General features: G+C 38.2%; 1 protein-coding gene across 2 annotated transcripts in view; it reads left to right on the top strand.

Annotated features, from left to right (window-relative positions):
- Positions 1-1391: 1391 nt before the first annotated feature.
- Positions 1392-24819, top strand: part of Sik3 (Salt-inducible kinase 3) — a 93411-nt gene continuing 69983 nt past the window's right edge. For both annotated transcript variants that reach the window (XM_071585837.1, XM_071585836.1), the window contains exon 1: positions 1392-1569. In XM_071585837.1, the coding sequence (XP_071441938.1) occupies positions 1426-1569 (144 nt within the window). In that variant the 5' untranslated portion in view covers positions 1392-1425. The remainder of the gene's footprint in view (positions 1570-24819) is intronic.

The following is a 24819-nucleotide window of genomic DNA, read 5'->3' as shown; positions in this document are numbered from 1 at the left end:
AGCGGGTTCTGTGGCATAATTTGCTGAATTGCATACACATATTGTTGAATTTCGTCAAATGAGATTAGAATTTCCACAGAATATCATCAGCCCAGAATCTGAGCTCGAGTTAAGTTTCATCTGTGCTCTCCATATTACCTATGGAGAGTATAGATAAAAATGATGAGTCCTATTTATGTTCCTATGCTGCTTTGTTTAATTGTTCTGAATTCCTCTTTATCATTAGGTCCACCACTTAGATATATCTTCCTCTACCTCAACCGTAATGCTCATTAATTTTTTTCGAATGCTTATAGCAATAGTTACTTTACCTGTAAGTTTCTCGTAGTTAAAAAAAAATAAATCCTTATATTACCACAGTATTCCGCTCAAAGCCATTTTGCTTTACAAATCAAATTTTATTCTTAAAGTTACTCTCTGAAAATGCATGACAAAAACATTGCATTCAATTGAATCCGGGGAGAATATTGAAGATCTTATATAAGTCATTATTAGATACGGAATAAATATTGTAATAAATCTCAATTGCTTGTGGAATAGTTTAAAACTACTGCTGTGATTTTACATTGCTGCAGATAAAGCAGGCAAAAGAACGAATTTGGCCCAGGAATTTCCAATTAAGAAAATGAATTGTATTGACGAAGATGCATAGAGCCCATAAAATATTTTCGAAGATTCAATGCTCGTTTGAACTGAAGCATCTAATGAAGTGAATGCGAAACTCTTCCCGACTTAGCTATTTTTAACGCCGATGGAATGGAAATTTAAGGTGCTTAATAATATTTTCTCAAAATATATCTGCAGAGAAAATTTGCAGGAAATAACTTTGTAGAGAATTGGCTTCGAACTGATTATTCGTAAATTTAAAGTAAAAATGGCTTATCAGATTAAATTCAGCCAACTAATTGCCTTTATTGTGAGCGAGATCATCTAGCAAATAGTACATTATGCAAGTTTAATTTTTCCTACTCTAAACATTTTCATATAGGATACATTTGTCTTCAGAAGAAAGTAGATTTGATGGAATATACATGATTTTGCAAGTTCATTATCTATATTTTGACCCGCAAAAGTTTGTCAACCACACTAGACGTAAATTTTAAAATCGCGTTTAGAGTTAACTATAGTCAGTTATCAAGGGAATAAAAACGGCATAAAATGTAAATTTAGTCTTACAAACTTATGATTAAGTTACATTCTACAGTTTGAGATGTTTTTCCCATTTGCAGGGACAAATAATTTGTGTAAGTTAATGCAGCCACATAACAAAGGCTAAGTGGTACTAAGTTAAGCCGGTAATGGCGCATTTGTCATGTCGTTTGTTTTTGCACGGCGCTTCAACTGATGCGCATCCGTTATTCATCCTACCCCGTAACATCGAATCTCGGGAAGACAACTTCGGTCAGTGAATGAAAGATAGTGAAAATGGCAACAAAGTTAAGCAAGGACGTGGAGTCTTTTCCAGTTGATAGACTTAAAAGAGTTGGATACTATGAATTTGAAGGGACTATCGGAAAAGGGAATTTTGCTGTAGTAAAGCTTGCCACGCATATTGTAACGAAAACCAAGGTAAGTGCCTTTACGTCCTGTTTTCTTTCATACTTGACCTGCCCCGTGACGAACCTTGATAACGTCACGTTTTTCCTGATTACGTATAAGAAGGTTTCATTTAATTCGAAAATTTATTAATTATCGATTTCTTTTTTACTATGTTCCTCTAAAATTAATAATCACTAACCATCAGGCGGGCAAGGGCCCTAATATAACAGATTATGGTCGGCAGAATTGGATAGGAATAGACACTATGATCAATTTTTGTGTAATTTAAAGTTTGTATTTGACATGAAAACCTAAAAACGCTGTCTTTGTATAACTTTATTATGACTGTAGATTTAACATATAGCTTTAAGACTTATTTATGTGACAATATTTGGATGAAGGATGCCATATGAATGTTCTCCAATTTAATTCGAAAATTTATAATTATATGTCATGTATTTTAATTCTTAAGTAGACACTTTTTATGCATCACAGTCGCGTAAAATGTAATCACAACAAGCCACTTCCAACGTCACGTAGATCTCTTTCCTTGCTAATGATAGCTCTTTACTGGGCTCTTATCGATCCATTTATGTTTGTATGTTATTGTTAGCACATTCATCTGTCATTTACACTTGTCTGCTCAGACTGAACTGAACGTGCCCCTGTTGCAACAGGAATGTACAAATTGGTTTCCACAGCAGCTGAATCGATAAATACCCTATTTAGACGTAACAGTGAAGTCTTTTTCGAAAGAACATGGGAAAACATTCGTGGGCCTGTTTAAAGTACTTGTCAATGTTGTTGCCGGTGTTTTAGGTTCTTCATAGACACGCCATTTGGTTATTGGGAGTATTTTTATGATAAGTTTGATCATTAAAAATAGTAGCGTTACTACAGCAACGCTTGGAAACTTTGGTTGGTGCTCTTAATAAATTTTTTGTGTACCTCCTGCCCATCTTAGTCGTCATATCTCGTCGTAGTGATTAGCGCTAGAAGGTCCTCTAGTGACCACGCTGCTCTGCAGTCCGGCCTCCACAGAAGGCAAGGCGAGACCGCCACGGTCGTTACCGTAAGGTCACTAAGCTCGGCGACCGACCGCGTGCGAGGATTTTCCCGCTTCCCTTCTTTCGACCGATGCCTTTGAAACCTGCTTTTGGAAATGCGGCGGATATTCCATCCCTGCTAATATATTTTCATAAGTATGAAGTAATTATCAAAATTCGAAAAATCTCAGTTGGATTTTTACATTTCAAATTTTTCTCAATTAATAGTAGGATCTATACTTTGGTTGTTGATTAGTATTGTTTTGATGAGTGAATTCCGCATTAGGTTTACCATCGCAATAACCTCAATAGAATGTTGTTGCGTTTGTCAGTATTATTTTTATATTCATTGTCAGTGATTCGAAAATCGCGTTTCACTAATGTCAACTGGGTGAGTTTTACCTCATTTGTTGATCCTAGAATATAGGGTTTAACAGGCTGAAGAAAGTGGTAAACTGATAAACGGGTTGGTTTCTGATTTGTGGTTTTCCTATTGTCATCCTTGCCTCACTTCCGCAAGATTCGTTTGATAAGTGACGGCTGTTACGGTCATTCAATGTGGGCCTGCTTACGCGTCTTCTGATCAGCTGAAAAACTGATGCCAACCGTTTCACACAGTCCATAGAAGTAGTTCGAAAAAAATGTGAAATCTCTTCATGATTTCGATAAATGTATAACTTTTCCGTGGATAGTTATTTTGGCGCCAGATCTGGATCATTAGATTCATTAATACTTCCAACTGTGTTGGGTTACTCCCAATAAATAATTTCGCGTAGAAAACTCCCATTTTCATTTCAGTAGTTGAAAATAGTTTTATTTTGCCTTTGAAATTTTTCATTTTCTATGCAATGGATTTAAAAAAAATCCTCATTGATCCCATTGGCTACTATTGTCCTTGAAACTGAAAACCCTTATTGATCCATTCTGGATATCGGGGGATATTATTTAAATTAATGAATTATTTAAGTGCAATTTTCTTAGAAATCTGTTAGATTTTCAAACTTGATAATTTTTTCTTTTCCAGTTATTTAAAACCAGTTAATGTGCTGGCGATGTTCAAGTGAATTCAATAACTGAATATACAACGGCGATTAAGATAGTTAATTAATTGCGCCAAATTATGAAATCTTGCACTGCTACCTGTAATAGTGTGGGCGTAGCCATGAGGGGAAGGGGCAGCAAACTCCCCTCCCTCAACCTTGAAAAAATCAAGAATTTTTCATACCTAATGTTAGCAATCGAATACTCATTTTTTTAGCGTTTTATTTGAAATGTGTGTGCGAATTTTAATTTTTATGTAAACACCCATGTGTAATAACGTAACATTCTGGTTTTATTGTACGAATTACTAATCTCGGAATTCTCATAAACTTCGATATATCGACTTCAGAAGTAGGAACTACAATATGTTATTTTTTTGTATTTTATAGTTCCCTGTAAGCCACCGCTAGGGTGTGTGGCAGGGTGTGCATACACACTAGACTAATTTTGACCGGAATATTTTTACCCCTACCACGGTCGGACAAGGTTATTATGATCCCTTATCGTTCGTGGAAAAAATGACATCTTAAATCTAGGTGTTCTACACTTAATCTCTCTAATTTTACTAACATGATCTCTCCTACCGTTGTACGAAGGGTTTAATAATACATTTTCAGCGGTGGAAATTTAATGGGATAACACTTCACTAGGTGATCTTATTGAGTCGGCAATGGCAAAGCCACACTGAACGAATATCAGTTTTAAGGAAGAACTTGGAAAAGGTTTCAATTTGCGCTGTTTTTTCCATTCGAACTGTGTATACGGTTCAGTGTCATTTAAAGTAGTATGCTGCATGGGCGAGAAAAATGAGTGAATTCTGCAGTGGAAGTAATTATCCTGTGTAACTTGAAATGTACGAGGGTCATCCGGAAAGTAGTACCCGTTCGTGAAATAAAGACACAAAAGTAAATATTAACAAACATAAAAAATTTTATTTGAAAGAGGATACTTTAAACTACTTCTCAACATAATCTCCAAGCAAATTAAGGCATTTGTCATAACGTGTGACAAGTTTCTGTATTCCTGCTGCATAGTCCTTCGCCGCCAGCTCATTGAGATACGCGAGGGACCCATCTTGCACAAATTTTTGCATAATGCAGATGGTGTTTAACAATTTCATGAACAATTGTTCGAGAAACATTGGGAAAATGCTCACAGATGTCATCAATTGTGACGCGCCGATCGTTCCTCACGAATTCGTCAACTGAGCTCACCAGTTGGTCTGTAATGACAGACGGTCTCCCCGAACGCTCATCGTCGTGTGTGTTCCCCCTCCCCATGTTGAAGTTGCGACACCACCGCCGAACAGACGACTCGTCCATTACATTGTCTCCATACACCTCCTTTAATTGGCGATGAATATCACATGGGCGAACGTTTCTTGCATTGAGGAATTTAATCACTGCCCTCACTTCACAACTGGCGGCGTTCTCAATTTTTTTAAACATTGTAAACAATCACAGAAACAACACAGGCAATGCTAGCGTCACGCAACTTGGCTCAGAGAAGGCAGACAAGCCACTGAAGCTATCTGACCTCGTCCAGCGGCTACTCGCGTCGTCAGCACTTCATGCGGCACGAACGGGTACTACTTTCCGGATGACCCTCGTATCACTTTCATCTCAAGATGGGAAGAATATCATAAAAATGACGCAATGGTATTGCAAAGAGTTATAAAAAACTAATTCAAATTTTCCTGCATATTTATTAACAAAATTCACGACAGGTATTTCACTTGAATTGGCTGTGAAGAAACTCAAACGAAAAGCACTCGAAAATTTACGACTATTCAACTACTACCCCGTTCCATAGCATTGTCAAAATAATGTTTTCCGTGGGGTTTTGGTGAATTGCTAACATTTGAGTAAAAATAAGCTGGTGTTTAGAGTGAGGTCTGACCTGGTGCCGTTCATGACACTTTCCCTTTGAGTTTTACTCTTTCAGGTGTTGATAAGTTGACATTACGCTCATGTCACCTCATAACCTGAATTAAATCTAGAGACTTACCTACAGTGTATACAATCAATCTTATTCCAAGCTCCTACCGTCCCCTTTTCAGCCTAGTGCTGAGGAGACCACTTGCAAGCCTACGGAATAAGAACGGTTTTAGAATAGTAAATTAGCGAAATATTGAATTTCAGTCGCCATAGATTGCATTTGTTTAATATTAATGTCATTAGCAATCTAATGCGTATTACTCGTTAATTTGAATTCGTGCATTCGTCCAAAAACTGAAGGTTCCGCCCATCGAGTCCTGTTTGTTCAATTACTTTGTGTGTATTCACCCACTTGTTACATTGAAAAGGTTCTCATTATCGAGTATAATGTGTTTCTTTGTTGGGTGTACAAGTTATTACCCGCTGTTTTTGTGAACTTGCCGGTCAGGACCACAATTACAACCGTTGTCAGTTCAAGATCGCATGTTCAATTCTTCTCGTTTACGTCTTAAGAGCTACCGATTATCTTCGTTATTTGTTACCACCATGCACTTCCTTTTAAAGAAGTTTTGAAATGGTGTCCCGAAAAATTTCTGGGAGAGTTGCTACCACTTTTGATGATGCACAAAAAAATAACCTTGGACGGTGAAAATGTGACAATCAACGTGTGACGCTCGGATCTGAAGTACAGAATCCGATGTTTCCAGGGTATTAATGTTATCTTGATAAGATATCACGGAATCATGTTATCGCTTTGTAGCTCCCGTAGCGACGCAGGTGGTACAACGTTCGCTCGTCGCACACCTACGCTCGATTTTGTGACGACACTGGGTGAATTAATCTTTCTGCTATTCTTTCCGCGTTATTCCCGGTCTGGTTCTTCGGATCCCCGTGCCATCCAGCATTTAAATTTTAGCCGCCCTCGGTGGTTTGAGCAATATTCATCACCAAAAGTATTGTGTTTGGCTAGTAAGGAAGATAATTTCGAAGGCCAAGAGGTGCATTTTTTTTTAGTTTTGTGGCTGTGATTGGCATTTCTCTACATTTAATAACCCAGTAAAGAATTTTGGGACATTGAATGGCGCCACCTTTGCTCCAAACCGCGACCATTGGTTAAGTCGGCTAATTGGCCACCGAAATACATGTTCAAATTTGAAAAGAACTTTGTCAGTACGAATATATTTGTTTTTTCCACTTTTATTGACCAGCTGAAGTTTCGACACTTACTATCGATGTAAGCGTACCGTCAATGTCGAAACCTGGTCCAGTTAATAAAAGTGGACTCTATACATATATTTTCATTTAGAAATTAAGTTAAAAAAATATCTCTAAGTGACGCCTGAGACCTCAGAGTTCAAAATTGAAATATAAGGGAGGGGTAGACATTATTATTGCTGTGTATAAAATTGGTCGTCCTGTTTCAATGGGTCTTGTATCATGTTCGTATATGTAGTGTATTTCTCCTTAAACCGTGCGAGTAATGTTGTTTGATGCGGGTAAAATATTGTTTTTTGGAGGAATTACAGCCGCTACAGTTTGTGTATCAGATAAAGATTGCTTATTTTTTCTTCCGCATGTCAAGCATAGCAAGAATTTCCAAATCACAAGTTTTAATCGAGGAAGTCCGTCTGGATTGCGTAGGAGTTCGCCGGGAACCAGCCCCAACGAGTGTAAAATCCCAAAATTCAGTATATCGGTGGCAGTCGCTTGATCCACATGCGGTTTCCTACTGTTTTTCGATACGGAGAAAATGACGCGCCTTGGTTTTGGTTAGGGATGTCCCATGTGCATCTTTCAGATATGACCCTCCGGTGCACACGTTAGTCGTTCGGATTAGTCCAAATGGCATGGCGTTCGTCCGCTAAGCAGAAGATCACCGGTTCAAGCCCTGCCTTGCATGCGGACATATTGCGTAGATTTATCGTAAAGTAAAATATACGAGAGGTTTTAATGGCCCTATTAATGAAGACGACTGTATTGGTAATGGTGCAACCTATTCACAAGAACTATCGGAAATATACCCATTGGTTTTATCAGTCCATCAACCATTACTTGATGTATTATATAAGTTAAGCTACTTTTTGTTAATAAGTTAGTTCCCACAACTTGATGAACAAAAATACGTTTGAAAATTATATTTTGTGTAAGGAATTTTAGAAACCACTTTACGACGGTTTTTTCCTCGACGGGAAAATATGGTGATTAGTTTAAAAAATTGGGCATGGGAAGTCTTTAGTACGAGGGTCATCCGGAAAGTAGTACCCGTTCGTGAAATAAAGACACAAAAGTAAATATTAACAAACATAAAAAATTTTATTTGAAAGAGGATACTTTAAACTACTTCTCAACATAATCTCCAAGCAAATTAAGGCATTTGTCATAACGTGTGACAAGTTTCTGTATTCCTGCTGCATAGTCCTTCGCCGCCAGCTCATTGAGATACGCGAGGGACCCATCTTGCACAAATTTTTGCATAATGCAGATGGTGTTTAACAATTTCATGAACAATTGTTCGAGAAACATTGGGAAAATGCTCACAGATGTCATCAATTGTGACGCGCCGATCGTTCCTCACGAATTCGTCAACTGAGCTCACCAGTTGGTCTGTAATGACAGACGGTCTCCCCGAACGCTCATCGTCGTGTGTGTTCCCCCTCCCCATGTTGAAGTTGCGACACCACCGCCGAACAGACGACTCGTCCATTACATTGTCTCCATACACCTCCTTTAATTGGCGATGAATATCACATGGGCGAACGTTTCTTGCATTGAGGAATTTAATCACTGCCCTCACTTCACAACTGGCGGCGTTCTCAATTTTTTTAAACATTGTAAACAATCACAGAAACAACACAGGCAATGCTAGCGTCACGCAACTTGGCTCAGAGAAGGCAGACAAGCCACTGAAGCTATCTGACCTCGTCCAGCGGCTACTCGCGTCGTCAGCACTTCATGCGGCACGAACGGGTACTACTTTCCGGATGACCCTCGTAGATTGGGATATTCAATGTCGGGATAGTTGCACTATCAGTCAAAATGAACGAATAATTTGGATGAGAATATTTTATTTTTATATTTTCTCAATTTATGGCTTACGAAAATTATAATTTGTATATTCACTTGCGAATTTTCAATTCGATTCAAATTCGATTGTCCAAAGTTTCCAAATGCAAATGAACGTTGCATCATTAGTTTGTTGTCTTGTAATTATTGACTCATTGGGAACGCCCTGCTCCTATTAATATTCCACATTAATTCATTTAGCACCTTGGACTGCGAAAATAATGTATATTAGAAACACTGAAAGGGTATATTTTTCGTAACCTCCCATTTCAGATTAAAGAAAAAGTTCTGTAAATTAAGATCAGTAATTGGGATATTGTACCTCGAAATGAAGCAAGTGTAGGCAATCAAGGGTGATTTAAGCAAGACGAAGGTAAATGAAATATTGCAAGCACGTTTGGAAATTTTTGGATCACAAATGGAAGTCGTTTATGGAAGGTGTGTTCAGTTTAGGTGGTAATTGAAGGTGTAAAACATTACGCTGAAATGGGTTGGGCAGAACTGAATTAGTTGCAAGCCCGTCTTGATTCACTTACAAAACGACGAGTGCTTGATTTACGTTCACGAGGGCTCCATTCGTTCGAATGGCACAGTGTCACTCCAAAATCGCGTCTTGCGTGGGTGAATTTTGGGCACCTTGAAGTTTCTCCTGGTGACATTCGCTCACAATCCTTCTGATCACTCCATTTAGGGCCATTAGTCCATCGCACCGCGAATGCGAAAGTAGCAGAAAGGGGGGCGACTCCAACCTGTCATCGCCTGCCGCTCGGTTAGCGAAGCGATGTCCAGCCAGCATCAGTTAGTTTTGAGTAATCGACGAGTGATGGAAATGAGGAGAAGTCTCCAGCTCCTTGCCTGCCTGCTTCCTTATTTATCTTTTAATTGTTTCTATTTGGAATGCCACCAGGGCGCGAATCCTAATTAGACTTTGATGTTTGTTGATTATATAAAACATTTCAAGTAGACGAATGCTCTGTCTCGTGTTGGTATCTTTTTTTAGTTAATGGAGACGCAAGATCCAACGAAGCAAATACTTAGGGACAACCGTCCGTATATGTGTTGGACTTATAAATAGTCGGGACAGGAACGTACAACAATTCATTTAATAAGTTCACCTGCGTAAATTTTATTCGATTCAAAAGCTATTGCTTCGATCACTTTCTTTATTGGATATAAACTCTCCATTAATAAGTAATCGTCAGTTGCGATTAATAACTTTTATTCCATTTAAAGGATCAAATATGAGCGAATGAGAATGCGGTCGGCATGGTCGTGTATGTGGTTTCTATTTTCTGTTCTTTCGTGTTAATGTAATCCCAATGGAGTAACTCGTACGACCAGCTTAACTCTCAAATTATTCGGTCGTATCTAAACAATAAGTAAAGAGTAGGGTATAAGGTGTGTAAAAATGTACACATCGAATACATTAAAGATAGTAAAGAGCGAGTCCGAGATCCCGTTCAAGGAGAAGCTAGACACAAAAATTGGAAAAAAAGATCAAGTTAAAAACGGCCGATTTAGGCTGGCACGCAGTTATAGAAGTAAAGGTGTGTGCTTTCATGTTGCTCTGAATTTTGCTGCGATGAAGTTACCCTTGAATTATTTCTAGATAGACTTTGAAATCCCTAGATCCTTCACTGTGGTATTTAATTTCCTCTATTTTTTATATTCCAATTACAAGTTTGACCCCTGTGTGTACCAAAAACAGGTTTAACTTGTGTTGTCTCCAAGGAGAATAGATATGCATATTCATTACCCCACTGCATTAAATGTTAGATTCTCAGCCTTATGATATTCGTTCATGTCTGATTCCATTGGTAACTTGGAAACACAATCAATCAGTCCTGGAAACACAACCGAATCAGTAGTTTTAGGAATAGAAGTCTGGTAAATCCACCTCCCGGTTTCACTCAACTCAATCCATCTTCCAATTTCTTACCTTGCCCCAATTGTCAATGTCCTAAGTCGTACGGATGACTTCATCAGTGGCTTTCCACAATGGTCTGCTATCTGTCATTGCATTAATTTGTTAGAAGTATGCATATCCGCTTAGTATCCCGGTTGTGGGCAAGGCCAAGATTTTGAAGTCGGGATTAGCGCCACAAGGAATGTTAGTATAAAAACCATCTAGGCATTAAATTTTCCTTCATAGTACGCAAGTCCTTGTTAACAAGCACTATTAACAAATCCTCATTTTTTTAAGATAGAAAAAAACATAGCTTGCTATTAGCTGATATTCGAAAGCATCGAAAATATCTTGATGATTAGGGAAATTCGCCGATTGTTGACAAGAAAAAAATGCTTGTAAAAAATAGGCTGAACCAAGTTTTCTTACTTTTCATTTTTGAGTAAGGTCTAGTGGAAAAGGGAACGCGAAGGGATGTAATGCCGCATGAATTCGTTTAATCCTTAGCAGGCGCGTGGCGTCTGCCAAACTCCTGCTTCAAATCGTTTTGTGCATCATTTCGATTGAATATGTTACGTGAATATGCCCTCCTCTCTATTTATTCTCCCACCGATTCAGTATGTTTCAGTAGTTGTGTCACATTATGAAACGATTAAGGTAGTTGAAATCACATTCCTATCTTAAAGATAGGTGTTCATTTCATTCGACGCTAATTATTCGCACCTCGATTGCTGATTCGCCGTAATTACATACTCGTTCATAATTAAATTGAAAGTCGCGTAGGACTTTTTTGATTTCTCCGCTTTCGAAGGCTCGATTCAAAGGAAGAATTTTTGTTCAACTCATACGCAATGAATATTTCTGAGAGATGTACGATTTTATTTATTCCCTGCGCCGATTATTTCCGTGTAGTTGAAAGGAGTAAGCTTTTGAATGAAAATGTTTTGATTTTGTCAACCGATAGATCGCTTCGGCAACCTCCACACCGGGTGGAGACGTTTCCATGTGTCACAGGAACCCAACAGGTGAGCAGGTGACATAAATCTCAGCAGAGATAGCGGAGCTTAGTGAACGATTCTTGGGTTAGTTGAAAATTCCAATTTTCCGGTGTCAGCCGCATAAATATCACTCATACAAGGATTAACCGCTTGGCTTGTCACCTGTTTGTGGTACCCAACCGCGCGTCACGGGACAGTTGTGTGCTTGAGTAAAATTGCCTGTATTCTCGCTCTCACGCTTTGCGAAGTTATCGCGTTTAATGAAATTAATATTTTTATGCGATTGCCTCCGACAGAGGTTGCAGTTGACGGGAAGGTTAATCTAAAAATTGCAGCACTTCAACGTGAATTATGTAAAAATTGTGCGAAACTGTGTCTTCTGTCGTATGATCTCACTTCTTTTTTTACACCTCCAAGGGGCAACTGAAAATGCGATTTATTTAACGAAGAACCATATTAATTAGCTCATTCGCTTGGATGTCCATTTATCAATGTTGATAATTGGAACTATAGAACAGGTTTTCCGGAAAAGGTGCTCTTTGAGAAAATTTATTTAACAATGCTCGTAAAATGTACCCTCGTGAATCCAATTTATTCGCAATTTGGAGTGTCTCGTGCACGGAAAAATTTCTTTTTCACCGTTTATCCTTTATTCGCAAAATTTGTTCATCTGAAAGGGAGAATTTACTCCTATTGTGAGATATACCTACTAAATAGGGAATCGCATATTAGCATACAGTTCACATCCCAAATACCACATCCTACGCATTAATCAGATGCGAAAATTGTTTCAGTGATTGAAAAATTAATGAGTGATTGCTTCCGATAATCTGTATTAATTGATCGGTGCATAGGGTGAATTTCCGGAACCATAGTGTGGCATTTTTCCTGCTAAGATTGTAATCTCGACCCCTTGATTAACTCGTGCAGGCGACTCACCTCACCTTTAATGGCGCTGATAATAGTGACATAAACCCACGAAATAGTGGGCGTGCTATTCAAGAGGATATCACGAAGCTGGCAATGCGCTGCAAACTGCAGTGACTTTTAACGGAGTCATCCGCTAATATGCATTTCAATGCAACAATTAAAAGTTGGCTTTAACCTGTTGGACTGTGGCGCGTCGCTCACGACTACGAATGCCTGTGACATTGTATGTACGGTATTTCGTCACAACATCTTGTTCCTTTAAAGCTCCCAAAGTGTCCGAGTTTAAGAGGACGCCTGGATAACTGGCTAAAGCACTCGACCGGACATTGAGGTATCCGGGTTTGAATCCCGGTCAAGGCGAATGTTGTAATAAACTTGATTAAAAGAACCAGAACACGTCTTTGATTTTTACTCGCTATTTGCCTCCGGTTTTGGGAACTACAAAACTCAGAACTAAACAATTCAACGGTTCAATCAATGATGATAGGAGCAAAATTAATAGTGACAATAATCTGATAGGGATGAGGAATGAACATGAATGCATTAGTAATGTAAAATATTCAACAAGTGAGTAAATATCAATTATTAGGAATATAATGCATTCGAAAAATAATGGCGTTGTCTACTTCTAACCCTCTGATGAAGCGCAATGCATTCGAAAAATAATGGCGTTGTCTACTTCTAACCCTCTGATGAAGCGCAATGCATTCGAAAAATAATGGCGTTGTCTACTTCTAACCCTCTGATGAAGCGCGATGGGTTTGGGAATTAATGGTAAAGGTTATCATATCATGGTGGCCCTGAAATGGTCGCAGAAACTGAATTCCTGTGAATGCTATTATTTAGTCGAAGTGCGATAACTTTTTCTTTTGGTGTTTTCGGATGTGGGATGGCAGCGGGTCGACATGACTGTTGTAAGAAACAAAAGGAGGAGGACACTGTCGTCTTTGGCGTTCTCTTTGGAATAGTAAAAGACCGTATTTTTAGAAACCAGTGATATCTTATCATGGCTGGTTCTTAATCACGAACAAATTGCGGAAATCGTTGAGAAAAGTAACTAAATATATTTATTTAATACATAAAGGCAGGTTAAGTAAGTATCCTGTCCACGCCCCAAACATCTCATATTCTTCCTGTGCTTTACTTAATCACCTTATAAGTCACCTTTGCGTTTTTCTTTTGGGTGAAAAATGAGCCAACTGGTGTTGGTTCATTCATCACTTTCGAATTTATTTTAGCGTAACGTGTTCCAAGAGTTGAAGGATATCTCAAGGAGTTCCCTTAAGATAGGATGCGCCCACATCTTCGTCGCTGTGATTTTTTTGCAACGGCCAAGCATGCTTACTTAACGCAGTAGTGTTCAATTTTGAATCAGCCCAATATATTTGAAAAATTATTTTGTAGAGGCTTAGATTATTTAATTTTGAGAAGGTATATCGCTATTGGTGTAGAAATCCCCCTAGTTTAACTTGAATGGAGTTTAATAATTTTGATTCGACTATTTTTCCACTTCCTCCATTTTATTATTGGTTAAGTATTAAATGCTCAAAGAAATACGATTTGTGAATATCAACATACATAAAATTTCACTCTTTTACCGATGTTCTGCCTCTATTTATCTGTGATTTTTTAAATTATCCCGTTGTTGTGTGCGAATTATAGTCCATTACTGAGCAACATGAGATTTTGTGCCTAAAAGTGAGATAACTGATCATCTTCCAGCTATAATGACCCCCCAGGGCCGATACGTTAGCAATAGATATTAAAATGTTTAGCTGTTCACCCTGATAAAATTAAAATATTGATGAAATTAATTTTTTAAATGCGGATACACTTTTCAATAATATTTGCATTGTATTTTCTCCTTCGCACATTGATAGCAGGATGAAAGAGCACTTTGCCCATGGAAATATTACATTTTCTCTTTGATCCTTTTTGATCTTTGTGAGTAATATTTTCATTCGTGGTATTATATTCATCATAATGAGGTTTTGAACGGTTCCTAAGGACCACTATCTCCACGAGCGAAGTCTTCCGCACTTCCTCTTATTTATCTTACGTACTTTCCTTCTTCACTTCTTCATACGCCTTTATCCTATTCCTGTTCTCTTCCTTTTTCTACTCTGCTATTGACTAACTTAACATTCTCCTTACTTATTCTATTTATCGCGGCCGTCAATGCCAAACTACCGCTCAATATTTTCTCCGCCCTCTTTTTCTACTTTTTTTTATTTCACGTATCGGCTTCCTCACCTTTCCCTCAATATTTACGACGTCGTTTGCCTTCTTCCCTGTTCTACATATTGTCTTCATTCTAACCGTTGGAGAAGCCTCCAATCTTCGTCCGTTCCATCTCCTCCAAGACCAATTTTCAGACAGAGCGCGACGCTTAAATTAGTCTTTACTTAGCGTATCTGTCATCAGTTCCCTTCTTTCGGTCACTCCTTTTGTCGACAGTATTCATCGCCTAGTGTGCCTTCGACTATGCCCAATTTCCTCCAATACACTGCCCACCCAAATACGTGAACTGTTTCACCCGCTGTAGTTTATTCATTCCATAAGGGTAGCTGCCCTACTTGTCGATTGTCTATTTCTTTTGTTTTCTTTTTGTTTATCTTCACCATACATCTCTCGTGGGAAGCACTCAACTCACTTGTTACATAACATGATTGTCGTTTCGATATTTTCTATTTTCTTCGAGCTACACCGTATATTATGGCGTATAGACTTAAACCTGTCAGAAAATGCGGAGTATCTACGAACGGTCTATTGCCACATGATCCGTTCCCATGCTTAACCCTCATTCCAAAATGGTCGCCGACACAAAGGCGAAATCCATAAAGGAATTAAATAATGCATTTTCGAGAATTGAGTAATCTCTGAGATTGAATACTCTCCCGACTACCCCAAAAAATACACTAGAAACCTCAGGAGTCGAGTACCTCGTGAAATATTTACATCCACTGTCATAGGAATTCTTCTGCCATACTCAAAGAGACTTCAACAAAGCAAAATAACTTCCCAATGAAACATTGTACTTATAAGAGGTTCCCAATTTTAGTGGCGTACATTAGAAAGAATATAAAAAACCCCGAAGTCAGTATCATCGGACCGCACTATTCCTCTGCAAATCAGAGTTGCGCTGAGTTGTCTTTCACCACTGTTCTTGGCTTAAAAGTGATGAACGAAGCGACTGTCTGGTGGGCGCAGCACACGTCGTTGTGATGTGTTTCCTGATTGGAGTTCCTCCCGGCCCCCACTAGCGCACGAAGAAAATATAAGTATATCCAAGGAGCGCTGGGATACAAAGTAACCCAATACCACTATTTAACCGTGTTTCTTACTGTTTTCATTCACTGCCGTTTTGCTTGCGCCCTTTAAGAGAGATTTTTTATAGCAGAAACCGTACATTACGAAAGAGATAGCGAGTTGTAAACACTAGATGTGGAAAGGTTGACCGTGGAAGATTGCAAGCAAGGGATCAGATAAGCTCCAGGTGACATAAAGAAAAACAAATCTATAGTCGTATCGTCTTCAGTGATACCAGTGTCACACGGAGCGATGAGGGGTGATCCACAAAAAATAAATAATTAGTTTCCTAACCCTCGAGATAAAGGTTGGCATATTCATCGGGATGAAGCCGCGAATGGGAATCCTAAAAATGTAAAAAAGCTCTGATTCTCCCCTTCAAATTCCTGCCGTATCTCCTGTAGTCGGTATACCTGTAGTTAATCTCTTTCTACGTCCTAATTGTGACCTGTCTCTTATTTTCTATTATAGTACTATTCCCTTTATCTGAAATGTCTTTACATGCTCAAATGATTATTAGTGAATACATGATTGATCTTTCCACCTCATCTCCTGGGCGATATTAGTTTATTATTTATTATTCTCTTTAGTTTTCTTCCCATCTCTGTGTTACCATTCTCCGTTTCCGCTTTTCATCCATCCTCTTAATCATCTCTTAGGTGATCCTTTTATGATGAACTTTTTCTTCGACAGTTCCCATCCCCCTATCATCACCTTAAACTGTTTAATAAGGTTTTATCGGTACTCCTTCCTTTACAATTCTATTAATGCCTTAACATATCTCCTTGTAACTATCGTACCCATCCCACTCCTTATGAATTTAAATTACATTTCATAACAACTGTATAATAGTCCAAAACCAACCTCTGTGAAGCTGTTTGGGTTAATGACGCTATTCCTAAATCTCTTTGTATAAGCAGGATATATCTGGTGCCGACCCGATTCTCCCGGAGTTTTCCTAGTACACCTAGCCCTTTGTTGTTTTTTGAACTAGGTGTTAGTTATTATCAAGCCCTTTCCTATCCCGTGCTCGATTGAATTTCCTTTGTGATCACCCTTTTAATTCCTGAACTACACGTTTCTACCTCCCTTCCATCTCAGCCTTCACGTACCCCTGCGCTCCAATCCCCTATTACTATCCTTCCAGTCACGTTCGCAATTATTTCATCATATTGATCATAAAAAATGCCTCCTCCTTTCTCCCAGTACAATTCTATAACTCATCTGCTCTGTATTCACTACCCTTCGTCCCATTTCCTATTTAGTACTGCGGCCACTCCACGTTGTCTCCTCTTCCCTTCCACGCTATAAATTACTCTGTAGCTATTGCCCATTGGCGAACCATTTTTACGAATATCTTCATGTAATAAAAGTCTTGCTGAAGATTCCTATTCCTAGGTAAGAACTATTTGTTGTTTTCAATTACTGTGCAAAAATAGTGAAACGGAAAGCCTCCGATTTTGGGTCGGAATTACCCCTCGCTATTCAGGGCGGACAGGAATGTTTCTTTTTCGCTCACGATTTTCGTTACCCATGAAAGCAAATCTCAGGCCTCACCTCCGAGTTTTCTTTCTCCATTTGTCTGTGCTTTTCCTCAAGTTAATATTTTTTAGAAAACTTTTCCCATTTTCAAATTCTTTCAAAGCCACGATCTTTTCAATTTTGAGAATGTTTTTTTGGAGATGGACGCTGCACACTATCTACCGTAATTGGTGCAAGTCAAGTGCGCTCTTCATTGTTGCAACTTCATTATCATGGAGTATAATGTTTTCCTTCCTGTCGGATACGCATTTTCCTTTGCGTTTTATTCGGCGATTGAGTTTTTCTCACTTCGTGGCTTATGCCCGGGTCGCTGCCCTGAAAAGGCCACTTTTTTTATCCCTCCTCCCCCGATTAATCCGACTCCGTTCTAGTAGACTCTCCCCACTTAGAAGGCCGCCCTAAATTTCGAGGACTCCGCCAATATCTGTAATTTTTTTTTGTTTAAAAGACAGATTAATCGAATTTTCTTTCCCTATTTCTGTTTTGTAAAAACCTTTAATGTGATGGGCCACAATGGAATGATATGAATCATTCATTGAGTAAATACCGAAGTGCAGCATGCGGGTTATCGAGAGTTGTTCGAAATTATATAATTTTTCTTCACGGAATCAAAGTTTTTGATGTACGCGGGATGTATAACAAATATTACGCGGAATGTGACAACGAATATTTAGGATATAATGATTAACCATCTTATTAAGTGTTCAAGATAGTCACAATTAAGTTTCGAACGTTGCCAATTTTTTACCAACTTTATCTTGAAAGAACAACTTCATATAACTCCCCATTTCTCAGTTCGATATTAATGAATAATCTCCTCGACATCAGAAGGATTAAACCAGTAATAGCTATATCGGAAATTATTTGAGACGACCAACTTTCAGGCCAAAGCTTTGAATTTTTACAATCAGTAATTTATGATTTAAAAATACTAAAATAATGGAATTGTGCGGAAAAACGTTGAATTTGAGGGCGCTCTCCTACCCCCTTGTCTGACTTCGTGCGATTTCATGGACTACCCCTGCCCCTATCTAACTTGCAGACGTCTATTCTGGGCCCTTGGCAGAAAATTCATACCCGTGCTGTTAATGTCTCGTGCTGTTAAAGTATCGTTTTAACATTGTGGGGAGTGCACTTCGGTATTGTACTGATATTTTGAGAGCATCAAAAATTCAGCTTTAGCTGAAGAAATACAACCGGCCGAACTTAATACGCTCGCACTTAAAGAAATTCTTGCTTTCCAAAAACAAATTGCGCAAGGCTTAACGGTAAGGAGGGAGATAAGGAGTATTAGCTTTAATGTAGGTAACTTTATTCATAATAGTTCACAAATGATTTTCAAAAGTTTAATATAAGCTAGTCTAGTGTATTATTTAGTGCTTTTCTTCTTTATGCGGTTTGAAATTTAGAGTGGAAATGTATTACTTACCAATTTAAAAATGTGTGTTTGAGTATTAAAATATATGGTTTTGAATGTGTAAGCCTTATACCTATGCTAGAAAACCGAACTCTCCAACCGGCTAGGAACCAGTAATCCATAGATAGTTTGGGGTGCGGCTAATCCTTTCCATAATTTAATTAAACACATAAAACATTTCAATTAAGCCAACAACTAATATTTATTTCCTAAATTTATCCCTAAAAATAATAGAGTATACGATGTTAAAAATGTATAAAAAATAATTAAATTGACATTATATCACATGGATAGTTTTTCTGAATGCGCATATTGAAGGCACCCATTTTATTAAAACTTTACAATTTTTTAAACCGAAATTGCAATAGCATAAAATATTATTTTCCCAATAATTGTCTTTCTCTGCATAGCTATTTTTTGAGAATTGAAACAGTAAATAAGATGGAAAATGGTATGGTATATTCGATTGGTGACTTGGAATGGAACCACCCCTGATTGTATTGTTGTTTTATTTTCATTACTGTGGTTGAAAAATGAAAATATAACCATCGCATTGTTGAACCTAATTCCTACAGAACTGGACGTGCTGTCTTATTCTGTAGGATTAAGAGGTTCCTTAATGAGAAGATTATTGGTTTAACTAGGAAAAGGTTTTGCAATGCCTAACGCTGGGTAACCTACGGACAGTACGAGGGCACCTCTTACTCGTTTGCCCATGCCGAATAATCGGGCAGTATTCTATGGATATTTTTCATTGGATTGGGGGATTTCATCATTCGATATTTATGTTCTGTTCTGATCCTATGTTAAATTTAAAGAAGTACCAAAGAACGCACAATTCCACTTTTGAAGTTTTAAATGTAAAATCAACGGCAAGTTCCTCAATAAAGACTGAAAGTTAAATACTGGTTAACATGTGCCGGCGATCGTCAACATTTTCAAACAAGCATTTTCATGTGTTTTATAGGTGGACCATATGGTGGGAAACAGCAAATTTTATGTTGTACGCCTAGCGAATAATACCACATGTGTAGATTACATCATACGTGACCTGTCTTCCTATTTCATTCGATAGCGATATCCCATGTTCGTCTTCATGCTTAGGATCAACGAATTCGGTTGGGAAGTTGAAGAGAATTCAGAGGCGCTCAGTTGCAATTATGTGCCATTTGATAGAATTATAGATAGGACGTTATCTCATTGCGCTCGAAATCAATTTCATTAGTTTTTTTCTGTATACAATGCAGCCAAATTCTGCTAATAAATAGATAAATTAGAGAGTCACTTCCCAGGAAAGAATATGTCTAATTTGGATAATGAATCATTTGTGAGGAGAGAATACTTTGGTATGCGATTTGTTGGGGAAAAAATCCCGCACACCTTGACCACGACCGACAAGTACGGAGAAACGGGAGACCTGAGAGACATAAACTGAATTCAGGATGTGAAGTTGGTCACGGTCATGGATATTTAATGCTTCTTCGTGAATGATTTTTTATTCAATCGAAAATGAACGAACACTAGTGTTGCATATTTAAAAATGAATTAATTGTTGATTAAAAATCGGCTTCGTCCTTCACTTTTAATTTAGATGACAGAATTTATATTTCCTTGGGAAAAAAAAGACAAGTAGCGGTTTCAGAACATTATAAATTTTATTCAGGTAAAACATTTAACTGAGGGAAAAGGATTCGGGATTCAAATTCTGGCTTTCGGATTTTACCCATCCATAGCGGGAACGTGTTGCCTGTGGTGAAAGCACGGAACGATGAGCTTCGTCGAAAGCATCCCTAAAAATTTCATTTGGCAGCGGCGCGTCCCATCTGAATCACTTGTTGCTTCGAGGTGTATTTTGGAAGCCAAACATGGGAGGAGAAAAGTTGTGCTGTGGGAAGCCGGGTGCCATCAAAATCATTCCGTGGATGACTGTCGCGGGAAGTTCTTGTATTCAATTCATACTGTCCTTTGTCATGAAAATTTAATGGTTCCAAGAACGAGCTAATTGATTCCAGTTTGAGTTACTTTTTCCGCGTACAACATATTCGTAGCATAACGTACGAAAAACAGACAAGTTATTTTCTTGTCTTTTCGCCTCGGTCGTTACGTGAATAATATTTTCACATTTAATTTACTCAAGAGACAAAATATCGGAACGCATTGACGTGAATGAATTACTGGGAAAATTTTAATTACGTTTTCAAACAGTTCCAGCCTTGATTTCAGTATAACCTAATTGGCCTATGAAATTTCTTCTTTTCTGCGACAGCGTTTTGACTGGGTGTTATTAGTACCCACTTAAAAATCGTACACACGCTCAGCAATACACGATTTATTCGCGCTGTAGGTAGCGAATCGAAACTCCATGACATGCTTGTCTAGCAGAGTATTTATCATTATGTATAGCATCATGTTATCTTGTCTTCAGTCACGTGCATGGAAACACCTAAAAGGCACGCGGCGTTTTTCATTCATGCTAGCTTTTCCTGTTACTCCTTTTGGTGCCACAAGGCGAAAATAATTTATGACCGAAAACGAAAGGTAAAACATTTCTTCCTGCCTTAACTTGGGAGAGAAAAGATATTTCTGTAGTTTAGCTATTTAGAGTTCGGAACTAACGATTTCAGAAGGGGACCTGGAACCTTACCTAAGTTATTCCGTGGGGTCAGGCACCAAAAATTGGCTCACTGCCCCGCCCTACTACTCAAGTTTTTACCTTGGAAATAAGGAAAATATGAGAAAAACTCAGAAGCACTACATTCAAACTTTTCTGTAGGGGCACACTGCTAAACTGAGTGATTGTTGGATTTTGTTTATTATTTCTTGAATTTTGTATCCTTCCTTAGCAATTCAAATTTTACATGCTATGCATACGTTTATTTATCTTCTTAGATCAAACCTGAAGATGATGCAGAAATCTAAAATGGTTAGTTAAGAATTTAATTTGGAGCGTAGCGATCGATGAATGGGTCCCAAACCTGGTCTCTGTGGCTAGAGGGAAAGCGTAGATTAAAGGCTTTTTTGACATAAGTATGGAAAAGAATCGAGAAAGTTGGGCGGAGAATAAGACGAACGATTAAGTTATAAATATAGGGTGCGTTCCAAAAGTAATGCAATTGAATTTCCCGCTCAGTTCCTATTAGTCGGAGCGGGATCGAGCCACTTGGAGTAGGTTGGGGGGGGGGGGCGCTAAGATTTGGCGCATCGCCCGAAGTAGCAGCACCCTGAATAATTAATAATTCCTTTTGTTTGATCCCATGTATTTTTAAATGAATACATAAGATTGGAGTAAAAAGCAAGCCTCCATAGGGGACTATTCAGTTTAGCAGTTTGGTTGTCATTCCTTGAGCGTAAGTATGATATGTCCGTAAAAGAACAGTGAGCTCAATATGTTTGAACGAAATCAAATGTTCACATGATTACGATTGATTAAAATATCAAAAGCGATTAGTCCTGTGTAAAATCATTTTCTTCCATTATTCAGTCGCAAGACATCCTGCTAAAGATGCGTATTGTCTTCAGTATTAGATAAACGTGCGCGACGTAAGTCCAGTAATAATTTGACTTGAAAAACAGCATTAGGAAATATTTCAATATCTCGTGCGTCGAAATTATCATACCTTTGGATTTCCTATTTTTATGGGAGTGTACAAGTAATATGTGTTTATCCGGGTTATGTATGCCAGGAGTAACATAAAAGTCGAATAAATGCAATGGGTGTGTAATACTTGAGGAGAATTTGACGTAGAAATAGTAGGGATAGGGAATGAAGGACTGGTCCATGAGAAGGATGTGGAATGAATGCACCAGTAACAGAGGAGTGTGACAGTATTGTGCTACGCTGTATTGGCCGTGTCTAGAGCCCGACGAGAGTCAAGTCATCAAAGAGACACGAGGCAAAAGTGAATGCGTCTGGGGGAAAGGGGTAGACGGAAGAAATTCACGGGTTTCTGTTGTCGAAGAGACTCACAAGATGAGGAATATTAGAAGTCACAGGAGCAGTAGAGCAAGCGTGGAAAAATGTGTAAATACGATAGATACCAAAAAAAATGCTAGAAAGGGTGCGTAAGAAATTGGTACAAGAGATGTTAGTTTCCTGAAATAACTAAAAATCAAACGATGACTTGCTCCGAAAGGGATCGTCGTGAGGCTATGTACTATAAATTTATCTGTAGGCAGCAGATTACAAATGAAAGTGAATTGAGTGATTGTAAATGAATATTTAAAGGAAAAGCCATTAGGTTGCGGAATGACAATGGCGTGTTTTGTTCTTCATTTAGGAGGAATATTTTTGCAATATTACCTATTATAAAAACTAAAGCACCTTTTATACTGATGCTAGGGGATAAAATACTTGCCGTCATATGTCCACCGGTGGAGTGCTAAAGCAACAGGTGAAGACCACTCAGGCTCAAAACGGAATTCGAACCCGGGGTTTTTATTTTACCCTTAATGCCTAAGTTCTTTCAAACTATTGGTATCATTATTAGTTGGGTTCTAAACCGAAGTCCTGCACACCGGAATCCAGTGCCGAGTAAAGTTGAATGCGTTTTCACAGATTTTATTTATTTTTATGACAGATGAACGGTTTTAGGTAAGTTGTTACTCTAATTGATTCGTATTTTGATTTCCGGCTGTTTCGTTCCTTGGATTAGTGAATTTATTCCCGAATCTAATATACTTAATGTTGGAGTCGTCCCTTCATGATTTGAAAGCTAGTAACCAGTCCTTGATGCGATTTGTACTTATCTTGCGTGGGTACATACAATCTTGATATATTTACGTTGAAAACTACTATTTTGATCATTTCATATTATACGTAGTAATTTGTAGGTAATAAATGCACATGTATCTAAATGGATTGAATTGAGCATTAAGTAGGTAAACTATTGAAATTAAATTTAAAATACTTCGCCTTTCCACATAAACCACTTTTATTACATCCTAGGTTTCGTTATGGTATAGCATCACCATAACGAAACCTAGGTTGTAATGAAAGTGATTTATGTGGAAAGGCGAAGTATTTTAAATTTAATTTCAATATGAAGAATTTCCACCAAGTGACGCCAAAAACTGTTTCATTTAGGTAAACTATTGTGCATCATGGAATTTATTTAGTTAGACTCACGGAATTAGAATAAAGATTGGACATAAGAATAATTAAACCAGGATCAATTTCCCATTGTCTCTTTACCTTGAATTTTTCAGAGAGCTGATGAGGAAGATGTGAATAAATAAAAAAATGAGCTTGCAATTTAGCAAAATTCTTTCTTTTAATACTTAAGACTCGTACCATTGTTTAAACTTAGGGTAATGGTGAGTCCTTAAAGTCATCCATAAATGTGAAGATGGAATGAAATCAACGAATTTTCTTAATCTTTTCTATCTCTCGAAACATTACCCTATGCTTTCCAGCCTTCATGCCGGTTGAACCGCAAGTCCGAGGATCAAATCCCGCAACCCGCACGGATATTTTGCGAGAGCGCAGTTGATTTTCGACTCTGTAATTTATAATTAGAGATTATTTAATCCCAATCCCGCGGGGGACCTTAGAAACCCATTAATGAATGTAATTTCACGCCCAAAGTTTGTAGGCAGTCACCGGCATTCCGAGATCAGGTGAAATGTGAAACTTTTGTTTTGTTGACATTAAGTGGCAGGTAGGCGCTTGGGGCGCATCAATTTGTCGTTGGTCTGAGAGACCAGAGGGTCTGTCAGCCGCTAAATTCCAGCATGACCAACCTTTTCACATTTCCTCAATTCTGGGATCGCCGGTAACTGCGTAGACTTTGGATATGATATTACTCCATTAACATGCGTGTATAAGTAATTACTACTCGAGTACCCATGGATATTCATAATGCTACCGTCGTTTTTGCACATCATATTTTCGTATCAGTTGAAACCCGCGTGCCCTTGTGCATAAAATAATGCTTCATTCATTATTCACAGTTATTGTATGTGACGCCATTTTATTGCGTATGCGACCACTTTCAACCTTGGTAATTCCTGTATAAGTTGGTCATATGTAATTTTTTTTACGGAGCCAGGAACGGTTAAGTAGAATCCGGCGTCGACATGAAGATGTCTGAAG

The sequence above is a fragment of the Hetaerina americana genome, unplaced genomic scaffold (assembly GCF_022747635.1).
Source record: "Hetaerina americana unplaced genomic scaffold, ioHetAmer1.1.p SCAF_2, whole genome shotgun sequence".
In the NCBI taxonomy this organism is placed as follows: domain Eukaryota; kingdom Metazoa; phylum Arthropoda; class Insecta; order Odonata; family Calopterygidae; genus Hetaerina; species Hetaerina americana.
This window is presented reverse-complemented; position numbering and strand designations above follow the sequence as displayed.